At 35.7% G+C, this 19,329-nt stretch overlaps 1 protein-coding gene across 5 annotated transcripts in view; it reads left to right on the plus strand.

Annotated features, from left to right (window-relative positions):
- Positions 1–19,329, plus strand: part of SNX14 (sorting nexin 14) — a 111,859-nt gene that overhangs the window by 38,752 nt on the left and 53,778 nt on the right. For 3 of the 5 annotated variants that reach the window (XM_036766474.1, XM_036766475.1, XM_036766472.1), the window contains 10 exons: positions 3,497–3,653; positions 4,287–4,362; positions 4,654–4,698; positions 4,810–4,890; positions 4,999–5,113; positions 7,423–7,578; positions 9,478–9,602; positions 15,204–15,262; positions 16,505–16,531; positions 18,285–18,417. In XM_036766474.1, the coding sequence (XP_036622369.1) occupies positions 3,497–3,653; positions 4,287–4,362; positions 4,654–4,698; positions 4,810–4,890; positions 4,999–5,113; positions 7,423–7,578; positions 9,478–9,602; positions 15,204–15,262; positions 16,505–16,531; positions 18,285–18,417 (974 nt within the window). The remainder of the gene's footprint in view (positions 1–3,496; positions 3,654–4,286; positions 4,363–4,653; positions 4,699–4,809; positions 4,891–4,998; positions 5,114–7,422; positions 7,579–9,477; positions 9,603–15,203; positions 15,263–16,504; positions 16,532–18,284; positions 18,418–19,329) is intronic. The other 2 variants (XM_036766476.1, XM_036766473.1) reach the window with 1 other exon arrangement.

Below are 19,329 nucleotides of genomic sequence, written 5' to 3' on the forward strand. Positions count from 1 at the left end.
TGGTGATGAATCAATTATAACTATTATTTATCCAGATTTACCTTTTATCTTTGTGTGGAGTTATTCTCTGAACTTTACCTTTTTGTTAGTACAAAATTTAGGTAATGATTTTTAAGCTCATCACCCCAACTGAAAATATCCTGCAGTCATCTTTTTGAAAAGTTTTGTTAATGTTTAACATTTTTTGTGCCCTTCGTATTTTTACCAATACACTTTCCTTCCCATTCTCACCCCACCACTGAACTTGTAGCAGACAAAAATAGTTAAAGAAAATCAGCCTACCAAAGAGCTCAGCTGATAGCTTATGCAACATTGAGCAGTTCCATCCACCAAAAATAGGGAGGTATGTTTCACCATTGAGTGTTTAGTCATTGCATTTAATTTTAGTTCAGCTGATTTTTATTGTTGTCATTTACATAATTTACATTATATCATTGTTCACATTCTTCTATTAATGCTTGCTTTGCTCTGCATTGATTTGTGCAAGTATTTCTATATTTCTTTGAATTTCACATTTTTTGTTTCTTATGGCACAGTACTATTCCATTGCATTCATAAACCAGTTTGTTCAACCATTCTCCAGATGGGGCACCCACTTTTTTTTTTAATGACCACAAAAAGTGCTGCTGTCAGTATTTTCATATAATTGATTTTTCTTTCCATCTTTGACCTCCTTGGAGTATTTGCCTCCTGATTGGACCAGCCACATCTGATGTTATCAACAATTTAGTAAATTTCTTCACATAATTTGAAATTGTTTTCCAGAAAGTTTGAACTAATTCACAGCTTTACCAGTAATGTTTTAGTGTGTATAACTTCCATAGTCACTCCAACACTGACAATTTTCATCTTTTGAAAATTTGCTGGATGTGAAGTAAAACCTCCATGTTGTATTTTTTTCCTTTTTTCCTTAAAAAAAAAATCATTTACTTTTAGTTTTCAACATTCACTTCTATAATATTTTAAGTTTCAAATTTTCTCTCCCCCCACCCCGCCCAAGATGGTGCATAATTTGATATAAGCCCTACATATATATTCATGTTGCACCTATTTTCACATTAGTTGGGTTGTAAAGAAGAATTACAACCAACGGGAGAAACCAAGAGATAGAAGAAAGAAACAGAAAAAGAGAGAGCAGTAGTCTCCTTCACTCTGTATTTAGACTCCATAGTTCTTTCTCTGGATGTGGACAGCATTTTCCATCATGAGTCCTTTGGAGTTGTCTTGGATGCTTTCTATCACCAATGCCATACCCACAGTGGGTGCTGTGAATATGCAGGTGAATTCCCAGGTTTGAATGGAAAGATATAGCAGACTCTCTCCATGGAACGCAAAACCAAAACATTTATTCAAACACCAGAAAGTCATATGCCTCATAGCAAAGCAGAAATTTATACACATTATCAATGCAGAGGGCAGCACCAACCCCAGGCCTTTCCTCCATCAAGCTTCCCCACAGACAAACTCCCTGAAGCAAAATCTCTCCCTCTCTTACTCATGCTCTGCCTCCTCTCTCTCCAAGCTCCAACTCACTCCAACCTCCTGCTCCACCCATTTGGCAGGCTTCTCCCACCATGGGCTCCATGTGACTCACTCATGCTCATGTGACTCAGGCTCCATGTGACCCAAGCAGGTCACACAGGCTTATTAATGGATGGGAAAGATCTTCCCATTCCATTAACAGTACATGCTTGCATTGCTAAGAAGAGATAAGTCTATCAGAGTTAGTCATTGCACATTGTGGCTGTGTACAATGTTCTCCTAGTTCTGCTCACTTCACTCAGCATTCAGGTCTTTCCGGGTTTTTCTGAAGTCTGCCTGCTCATCATTTCTTATAGCACAATGCTATTCCATTACATTCATGTAGCACAGCTTGTTCAGCCATTCCTCAGCTGATGGGCATCACCTCAATATCCAGTTCTTTGCTACCATTAAAAGAGATGCTATAAATATTTATGTACGTGTGAGTCCATTTCCCATTCGTATAATCTCTTTGGGATACAGACTTAGAAGTGGTATTGCTAGGTCAAAGGGTATGCACAGTATGATAGCCCTTTGGGTATAGTTCCAAGTTGCTCTCAGAATGGTTGGATCAGTTCACAACTCCACCAACAATGCATTAGTGTTCCAATTTTCCCACATCTTCTCTGGCATTTATCATTTTCCTGCTTTGTCATGTTAGCCAGTCTGATAGGTATAATATGGTACTTCAGAGTTGGGGCATTTTTTCATATAACTGTAGATAGCTTTAATTTCTTCATCTGAAAACTGCCTGTTCATATCCTTTGACCATTTATCAATTAGGGAATGACTTATATTCTTATAAATTTTACTCAGTTATAAAATTTACTCAGTTCTCTATATATTTTAGAAATGAGGCCTTTATCAGAGATACCCAGTGTTGTTTTAATTTACATTTTCCTTATTATTAATGATTTTTTCACATAGCTACTATTAACTTGTATTTGTTTTTTGGAAACTCTTATTTCATATACTTTTGTAGCCATTTTTAGATTTTGGAAGTCAATAACCTAATTTCCTTCTTGGAAATACTGGAATTAAATTTCATTTTAGATGGTATGCAATTAGTTGCCTGTTAACATTAAAGTATCTGTTTTAAAAACTTGGTTGATTAATTTTAGATATTGCTTTAAACAAATTTTATTGACATCTTTTGTTTCTATATCACCCTCATTTAAAAGTATATCTCTCCTCCCCATCTACCATCATTTGTAAGAAGAAAGGAAAAAAAAGCTGTTTAGCAAAACTAATGAGCATGTCAACTCAGACTAACAGTAATTGTAGTGTATCATATCAGTTGCCCAGCTCTGCAAAAACGGAAAGAGGATGGCTTTTCTTAACTCTTCTCCAAGGTCTCCTCTGGTCATTATCATTACAGTCTATTAGCCTGTGTTTCTCTGTTCTTTTTACATTGTTGTCATTGTATATTTTGTTTTCCTAGTTCTGTTTACTTCATTTCTCTTTAATTCATATGTCTTCCCATGCTTCTCTGAATTTTTCTCTATTTATCATTTCCTGTAGTATACCAAAAGTTCATTACATTCATGTTCACTATTTGACCATTCCTCGACAGGTATCTATTTTATTTCCAGTTAATTTTTATTGGTGATTGATCTTAACTTCTCTGTGGTACAGTTGCTGAAAGTAAACCAACAACAGTTCTGTCATCTGTTTCAAACCTTGGGAAGATAAATCAAATTATCTGACTATATTTGTGATCTTAGAAATTCTTAAGTTACTTAGCATTTGTTGTAAATATTTTTACACCAGAGATGATCGGATTTCACTTTAATTGATACATTTTTCTTGATCTTTATGTGAAATACTTAGTTGATAGCATGCTGCATATTTAGAGTTTGAAGGATTAAAATACTGTGGAATCAAAACTTGAGATTTTTGTATTCGAGTAGTTTTTATTTGTCAGGGAACTGCTAAGGTTGCTTAACCTAATATTGATTTTTATCTCTCTTTATAGTGAAAAATGCAGAATTTTTACAACAAGCTACTTTAGAAGAATATGGGCCAGAACTTCATGTGGCTTTGAGAAGTCGAAGAGATGAGTTACATTATTTGAGGAAACTTACTGAATTACTTTTCCCTTATATTTTGCCCCCTAAAGCAACAGACTGCAGGTATAAATATTTTGGAAGTTTTTGTAACAGTATTTATGTGCCCTGCCACAATGTATATTGCTATTCCTGATCAGGGTAATCATAGACTGTTAGTAGAGATTGGCCTAAACTATGAACATTTTTTAGTTTTTTTTTTTTTTTTTTAAACCATCAGGTCCTAAGATACCAATTTAGGTGTTAGATCTGAGTGGTATTTGCTTTATTATTGGTATCATTGAACCTTAAGAAATCAAGATAAAGCTATTAATTGAAATGAATAATCATTTTTCATTATTTCTTTTTAGAAAATTCAGGTTAGTGAATCAAATAGACAGAAACACTTTAAGCAACTCTGTAGGCATTTTGTTACTAGAGCTGTGAAGCACTGTAAAAGGTCATCTGGTTTATCTCCCTATGTCCTGGCAGGATGGTCTTTAAAACATCCCAGAGAGATCACTATCTACCTTTTCTTAAGAATCTACATGGGAGATTCTGCAATTTGTCTTTGTAATGAGATTTTGTAGGTAGAAAGTACTTTTTTAATACCTGTTTCTTACTATGGAAATTATTTTCTATTACATTTTCATTTCTAGAAAATTGTGGTCTCAAATTGTGTTGTAATTATGTAACTGTTCCTTTTTTTTTTTCCTCCAGATCCCTGACTTTACTTATAAGAGAGATCCTGTCTGGTTCTGTTTTTCTTCCTTCTTTGGATTTCCTAGCTGATCCAGTAAGATTGAAGCACTAAAACTGTATAAAAAGTTTTATTCTCTGTGTCAGAGTAACATTTTTTGCACATCTTCTGCAAAGAATGAGAGACCTGTACTGTAGCTGTGTAGGAAATTGTCCCTTTGTGGCTCATCACTGCAAATGTTTTGCCACTGTCTCATTTCCATTGGATTAACATAGGAGCTTTCATAATTTGAGAAGTCTTCCAGAATTCTGGGCAGAATACAGTGAAGGAATTATTTTCAGCTTGTTTCTTTTGTCATGGCAACCTGTGTTTATTCTTTCCCATTAGGATACTGTGAATCATTTACTTATCATCTTCATAGATGACAGTCCAGTGAGTATTGACCATTTTAGAAAGCGTTTCAAATTGTATTGCATTTTGTTTCATATCAACCAAATGGAATAGGAATATTATTGAATTACTTCATTCTCTTTTTCTTAATAGCCTGAAAAAGCAACAGAACCTGCTTCCTCTTTGGTTCCTTTCTTGCAGAAATTTGCAGAGCCTAGAAATAAAAAACCTTCTGTAAGTGGAAAAAGTACAATTTATGCCATATTATTTTATTGGTTTTAATTTAAAGAAAAATTACAAAGTATTTGTTCAGTATTTGACTGTCTTACACCTTGTTTCAAGGTACTGAAGTTAGAATTGAAGGAGATTAGAGAACAGCAAGATCTTTTGTTTCGCTTCATGAATTTTCTGAAACAAGAAGGAGCAGTGCATGTGTTACAGTTTTGTCTGACTGTGGGTGAGGCTTACCTTTGTGCTTACTGAATATGATTTCTAACTTAAAAAAATTGTCTTTGAATGTCCAGGCCATATCTTGTTGCAGAGGTACCCAACTTTTCTTCTGTTGTGCTGAAACGTTATTGTAAATGTCCATTGCTACATCACTCGCCACTTCTTTGGAAGTGTACACTGCTATTCCCCAGATTGAGATTTGGCTTTGTAACTGGCTATGACTAGATCTCATTAGGAATAAAAAAATAACCCAAAACTCATTACATCAAAATTTTCAATATAGTAAGTATATATGCATAGGTGCAATATACGTCTAAGATTACAAAATAATGGAGTTTTGGGTAATTTTACCTTGGCAAGCTTTTCTTTTACAGAATAATTTGGTCCTAGGGTACTTTCTTTCACTCTGTCCAACAACATTAACCTTTCCTTTGATTTCCTCAAGGAAAATAGCAATGTTCTGGCTCATTTGTTAACGGGGATGTGTTAATTGAAGGAGTATAGCAGAGAGCCATAAATATAATTTTCAGTGAGATTTTAAAATATATGGTCCTTAGTGGTATAAAATGTGGACTGGTATAGGAAAGAGAGTTGGCCTTAGAATTGGGATTTGGATTCTGTCTTTGATTTCTTCCACTGGAGCTCAGTTCACCTCCCAGCTTGTTTAATCTGTATGGTCTTCAGTAAAGCACCGAACCTTTCTGTCCTCATTTCTTCGTTTGTAAACTTAAAGAGGTTGAACTAGCTTGAAGTTTATTTGAAGCTCCAAAAGACTTTGATCCTCTGGATAAACTGTTATTAATAATGGGCTGTATTACAGGGAAAAGATAAAGCAGCATTAGGCAACATTTGGAAAATTACTTTAAAGACTTTTTTTTCTTGCTGTATCACAAATGATTTTTATATGGATGAGGATTAGAGAAAAGCAGTTTTGTGCTAGAGGAGTTTGTTACATCCTGAACCAGTTGGTTAATAGTGCTTTGCTTATTTTATTACAACAAAATCCTTTGTTCATAATTATTTAGTACGCTTATGCTCATTTTAAAAAGTAGACCATTGGCTGAATGATGGCAGTTTTCATTACAAAGTTTTGTTGTGATCTAATTTTTGTTACCAGGATTTTTTTTTCGTTACCAGGATTTTACGTGTAGCTTGTTTTCACATTCTGTTACAACATAACATTCAGTTATTTAGCTGATCAAGGTAGTGCACCCATGGAATCCCACCTACTAGGGAGGTTGAGGCTCGTGGATCTCTTGATCTTGAATATTCTGAGGTGCTGTGGGCCATCTCAGTTGGGTGTCTGTGCTAAGTTTAGCATTAATATGATGAGCCCCTGGGAGCAAGGGCCACCAGATTTTGTCAAGAGGAGCAAACTGACTGAAGTCAGAAATGTAGAAGGTCAAAGCTCTCATGGCTGTCACTAGTGGGATTGGTCTTGTGTACTTGCATTTCCTGCCCAGAAGAGATAAGAATACCTCTTCTTTAGTTAAAAGAACAGAAATATCCCGAACTGTTATTTGGTGTTTTGTCATTGCTCTTTAACCATTATCCTTTTTTCTACCCTGTCTATAACTCCACTAGTTCTCACAAAGGCCATTTGAGAAACTTTGATTCAGTGTTGAGAAGATCCTACTCCCTTTTAAGTTGTGTAATGGTTTTTGCAAGTTTATTTGGAAATAAGAAACTGGCTTTTAAAAATTGCCATTTGTAATTTAAGTTAATTTCTTGCTTGCTTGTTGCCATTCAGTCATTTTAGTCGTGTCCAACTCTTTGTGACCCGGTTGGGGTTTTCTTGGCAAAGATACTGGAGTGGTTTGCCATTTCCTTCTCCAGCTCACTTTACAGATGAGGAAACTGAGGCAAACAGTGTTTAGTGGCTTGTCCAGAGTCACACAGTTAGTAAGCATCTGAGGCCAGATTTTAACTCAGGAAGATGAGTCTTCTTGACTCCAGCCTGACACACTATCCAGTGTACCACCTAGCTGCCCAATTGACAATATTTTGAAGAAACCGTACTTTATATTCTTTGAGAAAAGTGTTAGGCTGGTGTTTTTTCAGCATGCCATTTAAATTGTGTGTGCAAAACTGTACAATTCATACTACTTCATAAATATTTGGACGATTGTTATCAAGCATACGAGATATTTGGGGTCAGCTGTATTTTGGGTCTCCATTCAGGTGTTTTGCCATTATATAGACAAAGTCAAAATCAGATCACTAGTCATAGTTAAGACTTTCATGTAATGTGCTTAAGAAATGTTATTTGTTAAATAAGGTGATTCCTTTTTTCTCTGCCTTTTCCTAATATACCAGAGGAATTCAATGACAGAATTTTGAGACCAGAGTTATCGAATGATGAAATGATGTCCCTTCATGAAGAGGTGAAGAAAATATATAAAACCTATTGTTTGGATGAAAGTATTGACAAAATTAGATTTGATCCTTTTATTGTGGAAGAGATTCAAAGAAGTAAGTCTTGGGTGATGACAATGTATAGGGTTTTGTAATTGTCAGGGTTTTTTCACACCCTCATCCCTTTTGGTAGATATGATGTCTACAGTATTTAACCTATTAAGAAACTGAGTAAGAAATAATATAAAATTAGCTTGGTTAGTTCCATCTGGAGCTGAGACTAGGGCCCAGCTCTTCTCCTATACGTTACTCTTTCTATAAACTAAATATATATTTAAATTTCTGTAAAAACCTTCATTTGATCCATCAATCCACTAGCTATCTTCCTATATCTCTTCTCCCTTTAAAGGCTAACCTTGAGAAAGCACTTTGCAGTGAGTTCTTATACATCCTCTCCTCTCTTTTCTGTAGACACTCTGCAGTTTGGCTTCCAACTTTATCATTTAACTGAAACTGTTCTCTATAGTTTTCACAGTCCCTTCATTGCCATATTTAATGTGATTTTCTCCATTTTAATCCTCCTTGACCTCTTTTCAGCATATTCAGCATACTCTCTAGACATTTTTGGCATTGATCCCTCCTGATTCACTTCCTATTTGCCCCATTGCTTCTTCTATCCCCATTTCTGGTTCTTCATCCAGGGCATTTGCACTAACCATTGGTGTCCCCAGAGGCTCTGTCCTGGGGCTTCCCTTCCTTTGTTTTTTTTTTTCCTCTATACTGTTGTTTTGGGGATCTCACTAGATCTCTTTTGTTCAATTAGCATCTCTATGCAGATAACTCCCAGATCTAAATATCTAGCCCTAGTCCCTCCCCTGAGCTGTAGTTACTCGTTTCCATCTGCCTCTTGGACATCTCAAATTGAATGTCTCATAAGCATCTCGAACTCAACATATCTGAAACAGAACTCATTATCTTTCTTCTCCAAACCTCCAAGTTTCCAAATTTTGCTTTTACTGGGGATCATCTTACTAGTCACCTAGGCTCAGAACCTCCGTGTTATCCTCAATTCCTCAGTCTCTCTTACCCCCAGTGTACAATCCTTTGTCACATCTTTCCATTTCTATATAGCATCATTCATATATATTATCTTATTTTCATTCATGTAGCCACAGTTCTTTTTAAGGCCCTCGTTACCGCTCATCTGGACTACTGAAATAGCCTTCTACCTGGGCTCCCTGCCTCAAGCCATTTCCCACTCCAGTATATCCTCCACTCAGCTGCCAGGCTATGTTTTTTCTAAAACATGGGTTTGACCATGTCACCCCCCAGCTCAGTGAGCTCCAGTGGCTCCTTATTATCTCTGAGAACAAATACAAAGTCCTCTGTTTGACATGTAAGGCTCTTCAGGGCCCCTTCCTACTTTTCAGTCTTCTTGTATCTTACTGTCCTCTGCATATTCTTTGAGTCAGAGACACTGGCCTCCTTGCTGCTCCTTGAACACAGCATTCCATCTCCTTCTCTGTGCCTTTGCACTGGCATGTCCCCCATGTCTGGAATTGTCTGTCTTCTCATATCCACTCCTTAATTTCCCTGATATCCTCCAAAATTCAACTTATTTCCCACTTTGTGCAGGGGGCCTGTCCTCTTTCGTTCAGTCTTCCTTTTTCAAATTACCTTTGCTTCCCTCCATATATCTTCTGTGTACTTAGTTATTTACATGTTGTCTCCTTCATTAGAATATACATTACTTTAAGGCAGGAACACTTTTGGATTGGTTTTTTCTTTTTAGCCTTTTCTGGTATCCCCATCACTTAGAAAACCCATAGTATACCTGGCACATAGTAAGCATTTCACAAATTTCTTATTGACTGACTTGGCTTGTTGAAGCATAAAACAATGTTATTTGTATAACGTGTAGCTTGTAGTATTTTCGTGTTGTCTTTCATCATCATGGACTTAAGAAATAAGTACATTTTGTACTATTCTACATTTATTTTTCTATTTTTTTTCTAGTTGCTGATGGCGTCTATATAGATGTTGTGAAACTTCAAACTATGAGATGCTTATTTGAAGCATATGAGCATGTTCTTTCTCTTCTAGAGAATGTATTTACTCCTATGTTCTGTCACAGTGATGAGGTAAGTTGGAAGTAAACTTGGTGTAGAGGCCATTTTAATAAAAAGTTTACTGGCCCTAGCATTCAGTTATCCAACCACTATTTGTATGCAACCGTATGCGAGGTTGGTAGAGAAATATAGAGGAGATGTTGTTATGTAAGAGAAAATATGAGGAAGTGAATTTTTTAAGACTAGCCTGTTAATAGCATTACACATTGACTATAAAAAGGTACAAAAAGAAAGCATATTAATTTTTTTCCCCAAATGAGATTATTAGCAGACATTGGTAGTTAATGGCAAATGGTGTTAAAAATTTTAAGTCCAGATCTGTTTGCTTATGGTCAGCTAAGATGGGACTGAAACATTAATTTCACCTGATTTTGCGTGTTTTTTGTAGATGACCGTGTAGCATAGCAAAGTCTGGGAAACTGTTGTTATTGTAAATGCCTTTCAGGAGTTATAGAATTTCAGAGCACAAAGGGATAGTATTGTGAAAATTATATTAGGTTAGATTTTTATTTTTCTGCAAATAGTTATCTTACTCTGATATGACTATCATATCTTGTAGATACTTGTTTGGACCTTTGCCCTTATTTTTATGGGACTGTTCTCCACAGGCACTATCATCTCCTTCACACATCTTATTTTCTTCATCTTTTAAAAAAATGCATATTTTACTTGTTTTAATAAGCGCCAATCTGCATTCCTACCCTTCCACGCATCTCTCACCCCAATTGAGAATACAAGGAAAACTAAACCCTTTATAGGCAGTCCAAGCAATTTTCTCAGTCCAAGCAATTTTCCACATTGGCATATCCAAAAAAAAATTTGTCTCATTCTGAATGTCTCATTTATTCTTTCTGAGTTCTTCATCTTTCCATCAGGGAAGTGTGTAGCACATTACATCATTAATCTGCTGGAATTGTGGTTGGTCAATGTGCTGATAAGAGTTCAGTACAATCATGTTCCATTACCTTTATATACCATAACTTGTTCATCCATTCTTTAATTTATAGGCATCTTTTCATATTCCCATACTTTGCCACCTCAAAAAAAGCTATAAATATTTTTATATATCCTTAGAGTTTCTTTGTTTAAAAATAATCCCTCCCTTAATCTGCCTTTCTTCTAATTTCCTCTCTTCTTCTCCCATTTCCTGCCCCTTCTTCCTATTTCCTTGTTTAGTAAAATGCATTTCTGTACTCAGCTATGTCTATGAGTGTGTATGCATACTCCTTTTTACCAATTCAAATGAGGTGAAGTTCAAGTGTTAGCTGTAACCCCATCCCTTCCTCCTTAAGATCATCAAGATATAACAGAACACTTTTTAGCTTTGTCTAATTGGATTCCTTCTGTGAATCCTGATGATAGGGTTCAGAGGGGATACATGTGTCATCTCTCCATATTTTAATGACAGCAATTTTGTCTTTTGTTCTTTATCATTGTTCATTCATGTTTACCTTTTTATGTTTCTCTTTCCTTCTGCGTTTAAACTTCAGAGTTTCTCTACAGCTCTGGCCTTTTTATCTTGAATGCTCTTCTGTTGTCTTTTTCATTAAAAGTCCATTTTTTCCCCTCTGTAGCATGATTCTCAGTTTTTCTGGATTTATTCTTGGCTATAACACATTATCTTCTCCCTTCTGTAATATTGTATCCCAAGTTCTCTGCTTCTTTATGTGGGTGGTTGTTAAATCATGGGTGATCCCAACTATGGCTCCTTGGTACTTGAATTCTTTCTTTCTAGCTCCTTGTATTTCTTCTTTGACTTGGAAAGTAGATTTTGGCTATGATGTTCCCGGAAGTTTTCATTTGAGGATTTTTTTCAGTACCTGATTGGTGGGTTCCTTTTTTTCTTCTACTTTGCCATATGGTTCTAAGAGATCTGGGTAAATTTCTTTTAATATTTCTTGAAATAGGATGTGTAGCCCCTTTTTTTGGTGTTGGCATTCAGAAAGTTCTGTGATTCTTAAAATTTTTTTTCCTCATTCTGTTTTCCAAATAAATTTTTACTGCTTTGAAATATCTTAGATTTTCTTCTGTTTTTTTTCCCCCAGTCTTTTGTCTTTGTTTTAATATTTGTTGTTGCCTCATGGAGTCATTGGTTCCTATTTGGACCATTCTAGTTTTTTAGAGTTTGTGCCAAGCTGTTTATTCCCTTTCCAATTTACCTTGTGTATTTCTCATTTCTTTTCCAATTTTTTCCTCCAGTGCTCTCCATTTATAAAAACACTTTTAAGTTTTCATTAACGCCTGCTTCATCCCTTCCAGGAATTTCCATTGAGTTTATGCCCAAGCTTTGTTTTTCTCTGAAGTTTTGCTTGTAGGTGATTTTTATGTCAGTGAGAAAGTATATCTGTGGATCAGGAGTTTCTGATATTGGTCAGTGTTAGTGGGGTGTGTTTGTGTGTGTGTGTGTGTGTGTGTGTGAGAGAGAGAGAGAGAGAGAAATTGCTATTGATATTATTTTCTATTCTTTTAGATTTAGAATCTTAGGAAGGTAGTATGGTGCAGTGGAAAGAATACTAAGCTAAGAGTCCTAAGCCGTAAGTGGAAATTTGACTGCCATTTACTATTAGTATGAGCTTGGAGAAGTTGCTTAGCTTCTCCGGGCCTCAGTTTCCTCTTCTGCAAAATGAGAGTCATACTAGTTGAATGAATGAAATAACATTAAGTGTCTACTATGTGCCAGGTATTGTGTTAAGTTGTTGTTGAGTTGTTTTAAGTCTCTTCTGACTGTTTGTGACCCCATTTGGGGTTTCTTAACAAAGATCCTGGATTGGTTTGTCATTTTCTTCAGCTTATTTTACAAATGAGGAAACTGAGGCAAATAGGGTTAAATGTCTGAGGTCTTCCTGACTCCAGGCCTGACATTCTGCCACCTTGTTGTCCTATTGCATTAAGTACTAAAATAGAAAAATTGAGACAATTCTCCCATCTCAAGGAGATCATACTCTAATTCAGGGAGAGAATACATAAAACAAAGTTAGTATCAGGCCAAATAGAAAAGCCCAGAAGTCTTAAGGGTACACCAGCCAGTTGAATTGTGAGGCCCAGGGGTCCTTAGGTTAGTTACATTATTAGCATCTAGAGATCTGGAAGATATTGGGCACAACCACTTGTCAGCTATGGAAGAGCTTATGACACAGTGACAGGAAGGTGGTAAGGTCTGATAAGCTTCCATTTCACCAGAAGGAATAGAATGATCCATAATGTGTATATAGCCCAGCAGCCCAGAAAGATTCTGGGAAGCCTGGAGTTAGGAATAAAGAAATGGTGGAAGGGCACCTACCTGGTGATGGGCCTTTCTGTTTCCTGGCTGTCCTAGATGGGTTGCCAGGGGAGGGAGTCACAAAGGAAGGAAGAGGGGGGAAAGAGGCAGTGGGACTTTACACGTCCTGAACTTCTAGTATGGGTTCTCTGAGGTCATGTCTAGCTCTAGATCTGTAGTCCTATGTCCCTCAGTGCCTTTATAATGGTGTTACTTTCATTTCAGATTTCTTCTACACATATTTGGTCACTTTCAAGTGTTCTTCCTGAATCGTCTTCTTAAATACTAGTGCACATTTTTCACTGAGTGAAATGAGGTTGATGCCTCATGTGGAAGTTCCACTATTGTCATTGACAAGACTCTAGCAGTACTGGCAAATGGTTCCCATTTTGTCTGTCCGCTGGTGTCCTTGAAGAGCTTTGCACATTCCATATCAGGTCAGCCTGAAGGTTTGAGAGTTGACTCAAGCCTCTAGCCCAGGGGTGGGGAACCTGCGGCCTTGAGGCCACATGTGACCCTCTAGGTCCTCAGATATGATCCTCCAAACTTCACAGAACAAATCTGCTTAATAAAAGAATTTGTTCTGTAAAACTTGGACTTAGTCAAAAGGCCACACCCAAGGACCTAGAAGGCCACATGTGGCCTCGAGGCTGCAGATTCTCCACCCCTGCTCTAGCCTATAGTGGTCCATTCCTCCCTACCTCACCCTTGCAACCTGGGTGGCCAGGGATATAATTAGTACTGCTTACTGGTCTGTTGAGTAAGGCAGCAGTCCAGAAAAGTGTATGGTAAACCTTTGTTTTTGATTTGAGAAGTCCCCTTCTTCTTTACCATGAGGTTTGGGGAATGGGGGAAGGAATCATGCTTTGTACCTGATGTTTTTGATCTGGTTGCCCTGGTTATTGGTACCAGGGTCAAGGGGTGGATTGCTTCTGAGGGTATGGATTGCTGTGGGCCATGACACTAGTAGACCTTGGGCAGCTTGAGTCTTTTAGCACCACTCAGTCAACCAGGGCAGTTGTTAGCATGGATATTGTGGGACAGACCTATGATTAAGTTTATTTTGTCCCAAGGTAGATGGCTTGAAGGGGCTGCTAGGTGGTGCAGTGGATAGAGTGCTGGGCCTGAAGTTAGGAAGACCTGGGTTCAAATCTGGCCTCAGACACTTCTTAGCTTTATGACCCAGTACAGGTCACTTAACCCTCTCTGCCTCAGTTTCCTCATCTGTAGAATGAACTGGAGAAGGAAATGGCAAACCACTCTAGTTCTCTGCCAAGAAAACTCCAAAAGGGGTCACAAAGAGACAGAACTGAGAAGTGAACGACAACAAGGATGACCTAAAACCTAGCTGTTGCCCCTTCACACAGTGATTATTATATTAAGGGCCACACTATGGCTTGAAGGGGGAGTTTCTGAGACCCCGTGCGAGCACCCTTGATGGGCTGCTTTTGTCTTATTGTGGGTTACGTTTACCTTGAAGTCACTGAGTATGTTTTTAGTAAAGTAATTGTTTCTCTGGACGTTAGGGCTCCAAATCGTCCATTACATCTGATTTAGAAATCTCTAGGGAAACTGGAGGCTTCATCTTCAGGTTTTCTCGGATTCATCTGATACCTCATACCAGGTCCTCTGAGGACTTAACCACTTTTTGCTCTTTTATACAGTGGTATAACGTATAATCTTCTGCCCTCCTCCCTCCTCTTCTGTCATGTTTTGCAAATAATTTCGTGTTATAAACTGGTGTTGATTTTTGTTTTCCATGGCCAAAAATTCATCACCCATTGTCCAAATATCTTAAGATAGGTTGAGCCTTTGATGACAAATACAGTGCATTGAAAGGTCTACCCTTGAGGTCTTTCTAGTTCTGTAGAACCTGTTTGTGCTTGTTTTCTTTTGGTATAATTCTTGAAAGCCCAAGATCATCTCATTTCACTGGTGAGAACTAGCTCTCATTTCATAGGAATAGGATTTTTGTGAAGGATTTTCAATTTGTCTGATATAGATAAGCTTATTGGGAGGTGAAAAGCATTGATTTAAAGTAAATATGAAGTAATATCAAAGAATGGTGTAGTGGATAGAGCGTTGGGCCTGGAGTCAGAAAGACTCCGCCTCAGTTCTGCCTTCATTAGAATTCCACCTCAAACACTTGCTAGCTGCGTCACCCTCTGTTAACCTCTGTTTGCTTCAGTCACCTCAAATGTAAAATGGGAGTAATAGTAGCACCTACCTCGCAGGCTATCGGGAGGATCAAATTACATTATTGGCAAAAAAGTGCTTAAGCACAGTGCCTGGCACGTAGGAGATTCCATATCAATGCTTATTGTTTTCTCTTTCCTTCTCCTTTCCCTTTTCAGTATTTCAGACAGCTTTTAAGAGGAGCAGAGTCACCAACACGAAATTCAAAATTCAACAGGTATGCGTACTGGACAATTTCACTGGCTAGTTATTGTTATAAAAGATAATCATTGAGTGTTGGCACTATGAGCCTCTTAATTAGACTGATAAATATTGAGTACACAGATGGCCTTGCAACATGAGTGGGCTAAAACAGTTTAGATGCTGAATTATGGTACCATAGGGCACTTAATCACTTCAAAACTCTAAAGACCCAACAAAAGAACAAAACGATAGAAGTGCTTAGCTAGTTAAACCTCAGATTAATATTTGAGCTCTTGATTACCCAACCTGTTGGAAACTGTGGATAACCACAGTAAATCTAATTTTTGTCATTGTTGGTAATCTTGTTCCCTAATAAATATTTTTACAGGGTGCTTTTCAGTCATAAAAATGAACCGATTTTTCTCCCTTTCCCCATATACCACCTGAGTTGAAATTGAATACACAAAGAATAATCAAAAGAATGTCACAGGGAGAGAAGAGCTTGTTTACTTCATGAATTGAATTGCTTACCTTATACTGAATAAGTTTACCATATAATTTTATATTTATATTTATACCTAATTTATATATAAACATGTGTATATATATCATATATATATGCATACACACACACACAAACACAAACAATTACCTTACAATTTTAAGCCCACATGGTGGATTACAAATGAAATTACTTAGGCAGTCTTTTTATAAAAGGAACAAATTGAGAACCAAATCCTGTATAGAGAATGTTGATAAATTCTGCATTTTACCTGGACCACTAAATAGATTTGAAATGGTTCATGTCTTACACAATACACTTAGCAGGATAAATGAACATGTAGTGAATTTTCCAGGAATTGGAAAATACCTCTGCCAGAGTAGGTACTTAATAAATGTTGAAGCTAAATGATGTAGATTTTTAAAAAATGTTCCAGTTTCTTCTCAGCTGTCAATGTATCATACAACTTATGTCCCTAAATTGGAGTAAAATTAATAATTAATTCAGAGCGATTCCAAGTATAATAAATTTTCAAAAATTTTTCTTTGTGAAAACCTAAAGCTGATAGGTCCGGACCTACTTCATCTAGCCATGTTACCATGTGTTCCTATTGATTTTGTGACATTATTCCTAAGGATTTTTTCCTCTACAAATATCAGTATTATATCCCTGATTAATTTTTTAAACTTTCTTAGTTTTTGAATTGGAGCTTGCTTATTTCCAGACTTTCCTTCTCACCTTTCCATGTATGATTTCACATGTCTGTTATTGCAGAGGTAGCCTAAGTTTGGATGATTTTCGGTAAGTTTTGAGCCAGCATGTAATTTAAAAAAATATGTTGCCTGTTTAATGCCACAAACTGCACCTTGCTCCAAATGACAAGAAAGATACTACTGTGCTGCTGCCTTTACATCAGTTAATTGGGAATTTCATTTTTAAATGAACCATCTTATTTTAGTTATCGTTTTAGGAAATAGCATATTGCATATAGTTAATAAATTACATTCTTTCAGATAAATTGGATCATAGATTTTTGATTCCTTGATTTTATTTATTTGCTTTTATTTCATTTATTTCTCCTCCACGTAGGACCCAGGGACCCAGAAAAAAGTTGATATTTTAAATTTAAGTTCATTGATATGACTTAATTTTTGTGTTATTGGATGTCATTGCAAGAAAGGCGATGGTTGATTCTTATATAGTACAGAATTATGCAAACCTCAAAGTATAATATCACCATTTTTAATAAGCGTTTTATTTAGAAAATCTCAAATTCTTTCGGAAATAGCATTCCTATTTATGATGTAGAAACAGTGTCTTGCCTATGATATTCTAGAGTCTTAAAACCATTCAGAGTGAACTAGAATTAGAACTTGGGACTTCTTACTTTGATATTTCCCATAAAACTATCAAATTTGTACCCTTTTTTACTTATAGAGTATCTGTAATTCCATTTGTTTCTAATAGAAAATAAATGTTCTAATTTCAAAATCTGTATGTGAAATGTATGTAGTCACATAATACCTACAGTTTTTGAAATCATGAATCATTTATTGTCAATATATTTATATTAGTACAGTAAATTATTTGGCATTTTGTTATTAGAGGGCTTCAATATTGGCATATAATTATGTATAAATACATATTTCCCAAATCAAAATATGGCTTTTTGTTTGGGGTTCTGCTGTAAGGGCAGTAATACATGGTAAGCATGAGTTTAGGAGCTGGCTAAAATGTATGTTTATGGATGCTGAAATGCAACAATAATGAATAGCTGGAGGCAAATAGTTGCTTTTATGCTTACTTTTTTGCTGCTTTGGGGCTACATCTTTTTTTTTAAAGTTTGCAAACCCTTATATTCAAGCTTTTTTGCTGAATGCTGTTTTGTTAGCTTTTATCCTCTAACCATTCCTTTGGACATTTTTTTTTATTTCTGATATGTGGATATAAAATAAGATCCGTCTCCTACATTATGTCTCTTTGAATATTTAGAAGATTTTAAATGTTTGAATATTGTGTTAGCATTTGTTAATTGTTAAAATAAATTGACAGAATTCTTTCCTATCGTTTAAGTTTATGTGACCATTAAATATTGATAAGGTCAAAGTGTTGGTGATTTGCTTCATCATTCTGTAGTTAGAAAAACTATTGCATATTATTCTGCATATTTGGTTTTAGTGGAGTATTATATCTATTTTAATTTATGTTGCTGTATGAACAGAATATCACAAGGAGGCTCTGATCTTCTGAATATTAGCCTTTAAATTAACATTTTGAAGTTGTTGTTATGTATATCATAAATAGTTATTAGTATTTTTCTTGTCATGTTTTTCTTTTTAGATATCTAATAACTTTCCTATGTAACATATTCTGTGCAACTTTTAGCTTCTAAGATTTTAAGAATTAAGCTCTGACATTGTTTTCAAATCATGATGGTCATACCTATAGTTGACATGTTTTTAAAAATTATTTGCCTTTTGTTACATGTCATTTAATCAAATTATAAAGTAATACTGTTGTTTGCTTTCTGTTTAATGTATTTTTGCTTATTCAGGAGCACCCAGAAAAGAGGAGAATCATTTGGGATTAGCAAAATAGGCAGCAAAATCAAAGGAGTATTCAAGAGTACTACAATGGAGGGAGCTATGCTACCTAATTATGGTTTAACTGAAGGCGAGGATGATTTTGTGAGTGTATTTTCTTGAATTAATAGATATGTATCTGATTTTTGTTTTGCTACAGTAGATAAATCTAAATTTACAACTATTTTTTTCTCACCCTTACATCTCTTATTCCATAGTTTTTTCTTTAATTATTAGCATTTTGCTAGTTGTTTTTGCTTTCCTAACTGAATACCAAGCACAGTGCTATGTCTGTACTAAATGCTCAACAAATGCCTCTTGTATTGATTTTACTTCTGTTACTAAGGCAGAAAACAATTATCTACAGTTTTCTAGGTGACAAGATATTAAAGAACAAACCTGACGGTTAATATGACTCCAGAAACTTTTTTTTGTTGTTGTTTTCAAAAGGGAGGGCATTGTTTCTATGAGTAATTAAAATATATCCTTATTCCAACATGATTTCATATACTCCTATTCCAACTTCAAAAACAGAACAGCTTGCTATGTAACTCATTCTGTTTTTAGCAGTCATTTTTCTCAGGTGCAAATAATTTCATCATAAGCCAAATCAGTAAATTTTACTATTTTTTGTTACATAGCATAAATAAAGAACAGTTTTTAATAATAGAATTAAGTTAACAATGAAACTTCATTCCAGTTGAGGGGAAGTCCAATGTGAATTGATGAAAAGTACATATTATAGAATATTCTTAAAGAACCACAATATATTTTGTGCTTGCTTGAATTATTGGAAGTAGAAAGTTTCCAAAGAGTCTTCTTTTGACTATCTAAATGGCTATTTTGAAACTAGCAACTTCTACTTGCATTCAGAAATGTACTAAAGCCTTAAAAACAGTTTGATCACCATTCATTCAATAAATGTTTATTACATTTGTAGTATATATGCTGTGTTATACAGTGAGAGATGTAAAAATAAATGGTATTTCCTGTTTTCGGGGAGTTCACAATAGAATG

The sequence above is a fragment of the Trichosurus vulpecula genome, chromosome 7, assembly GCF_011100635.1.
Source record: "Trichosurus vulpecula isolate mTriVul1 chromosome 7, mTriVul1.pri, whole genome shotgun sequence".
Lineage (NCBI taxonomy): Eukaryota > Metazoa > Chordata > Mammalia > Diprotodontia > Phalangeridae > Trichosurus > Trichosurus vulpecula.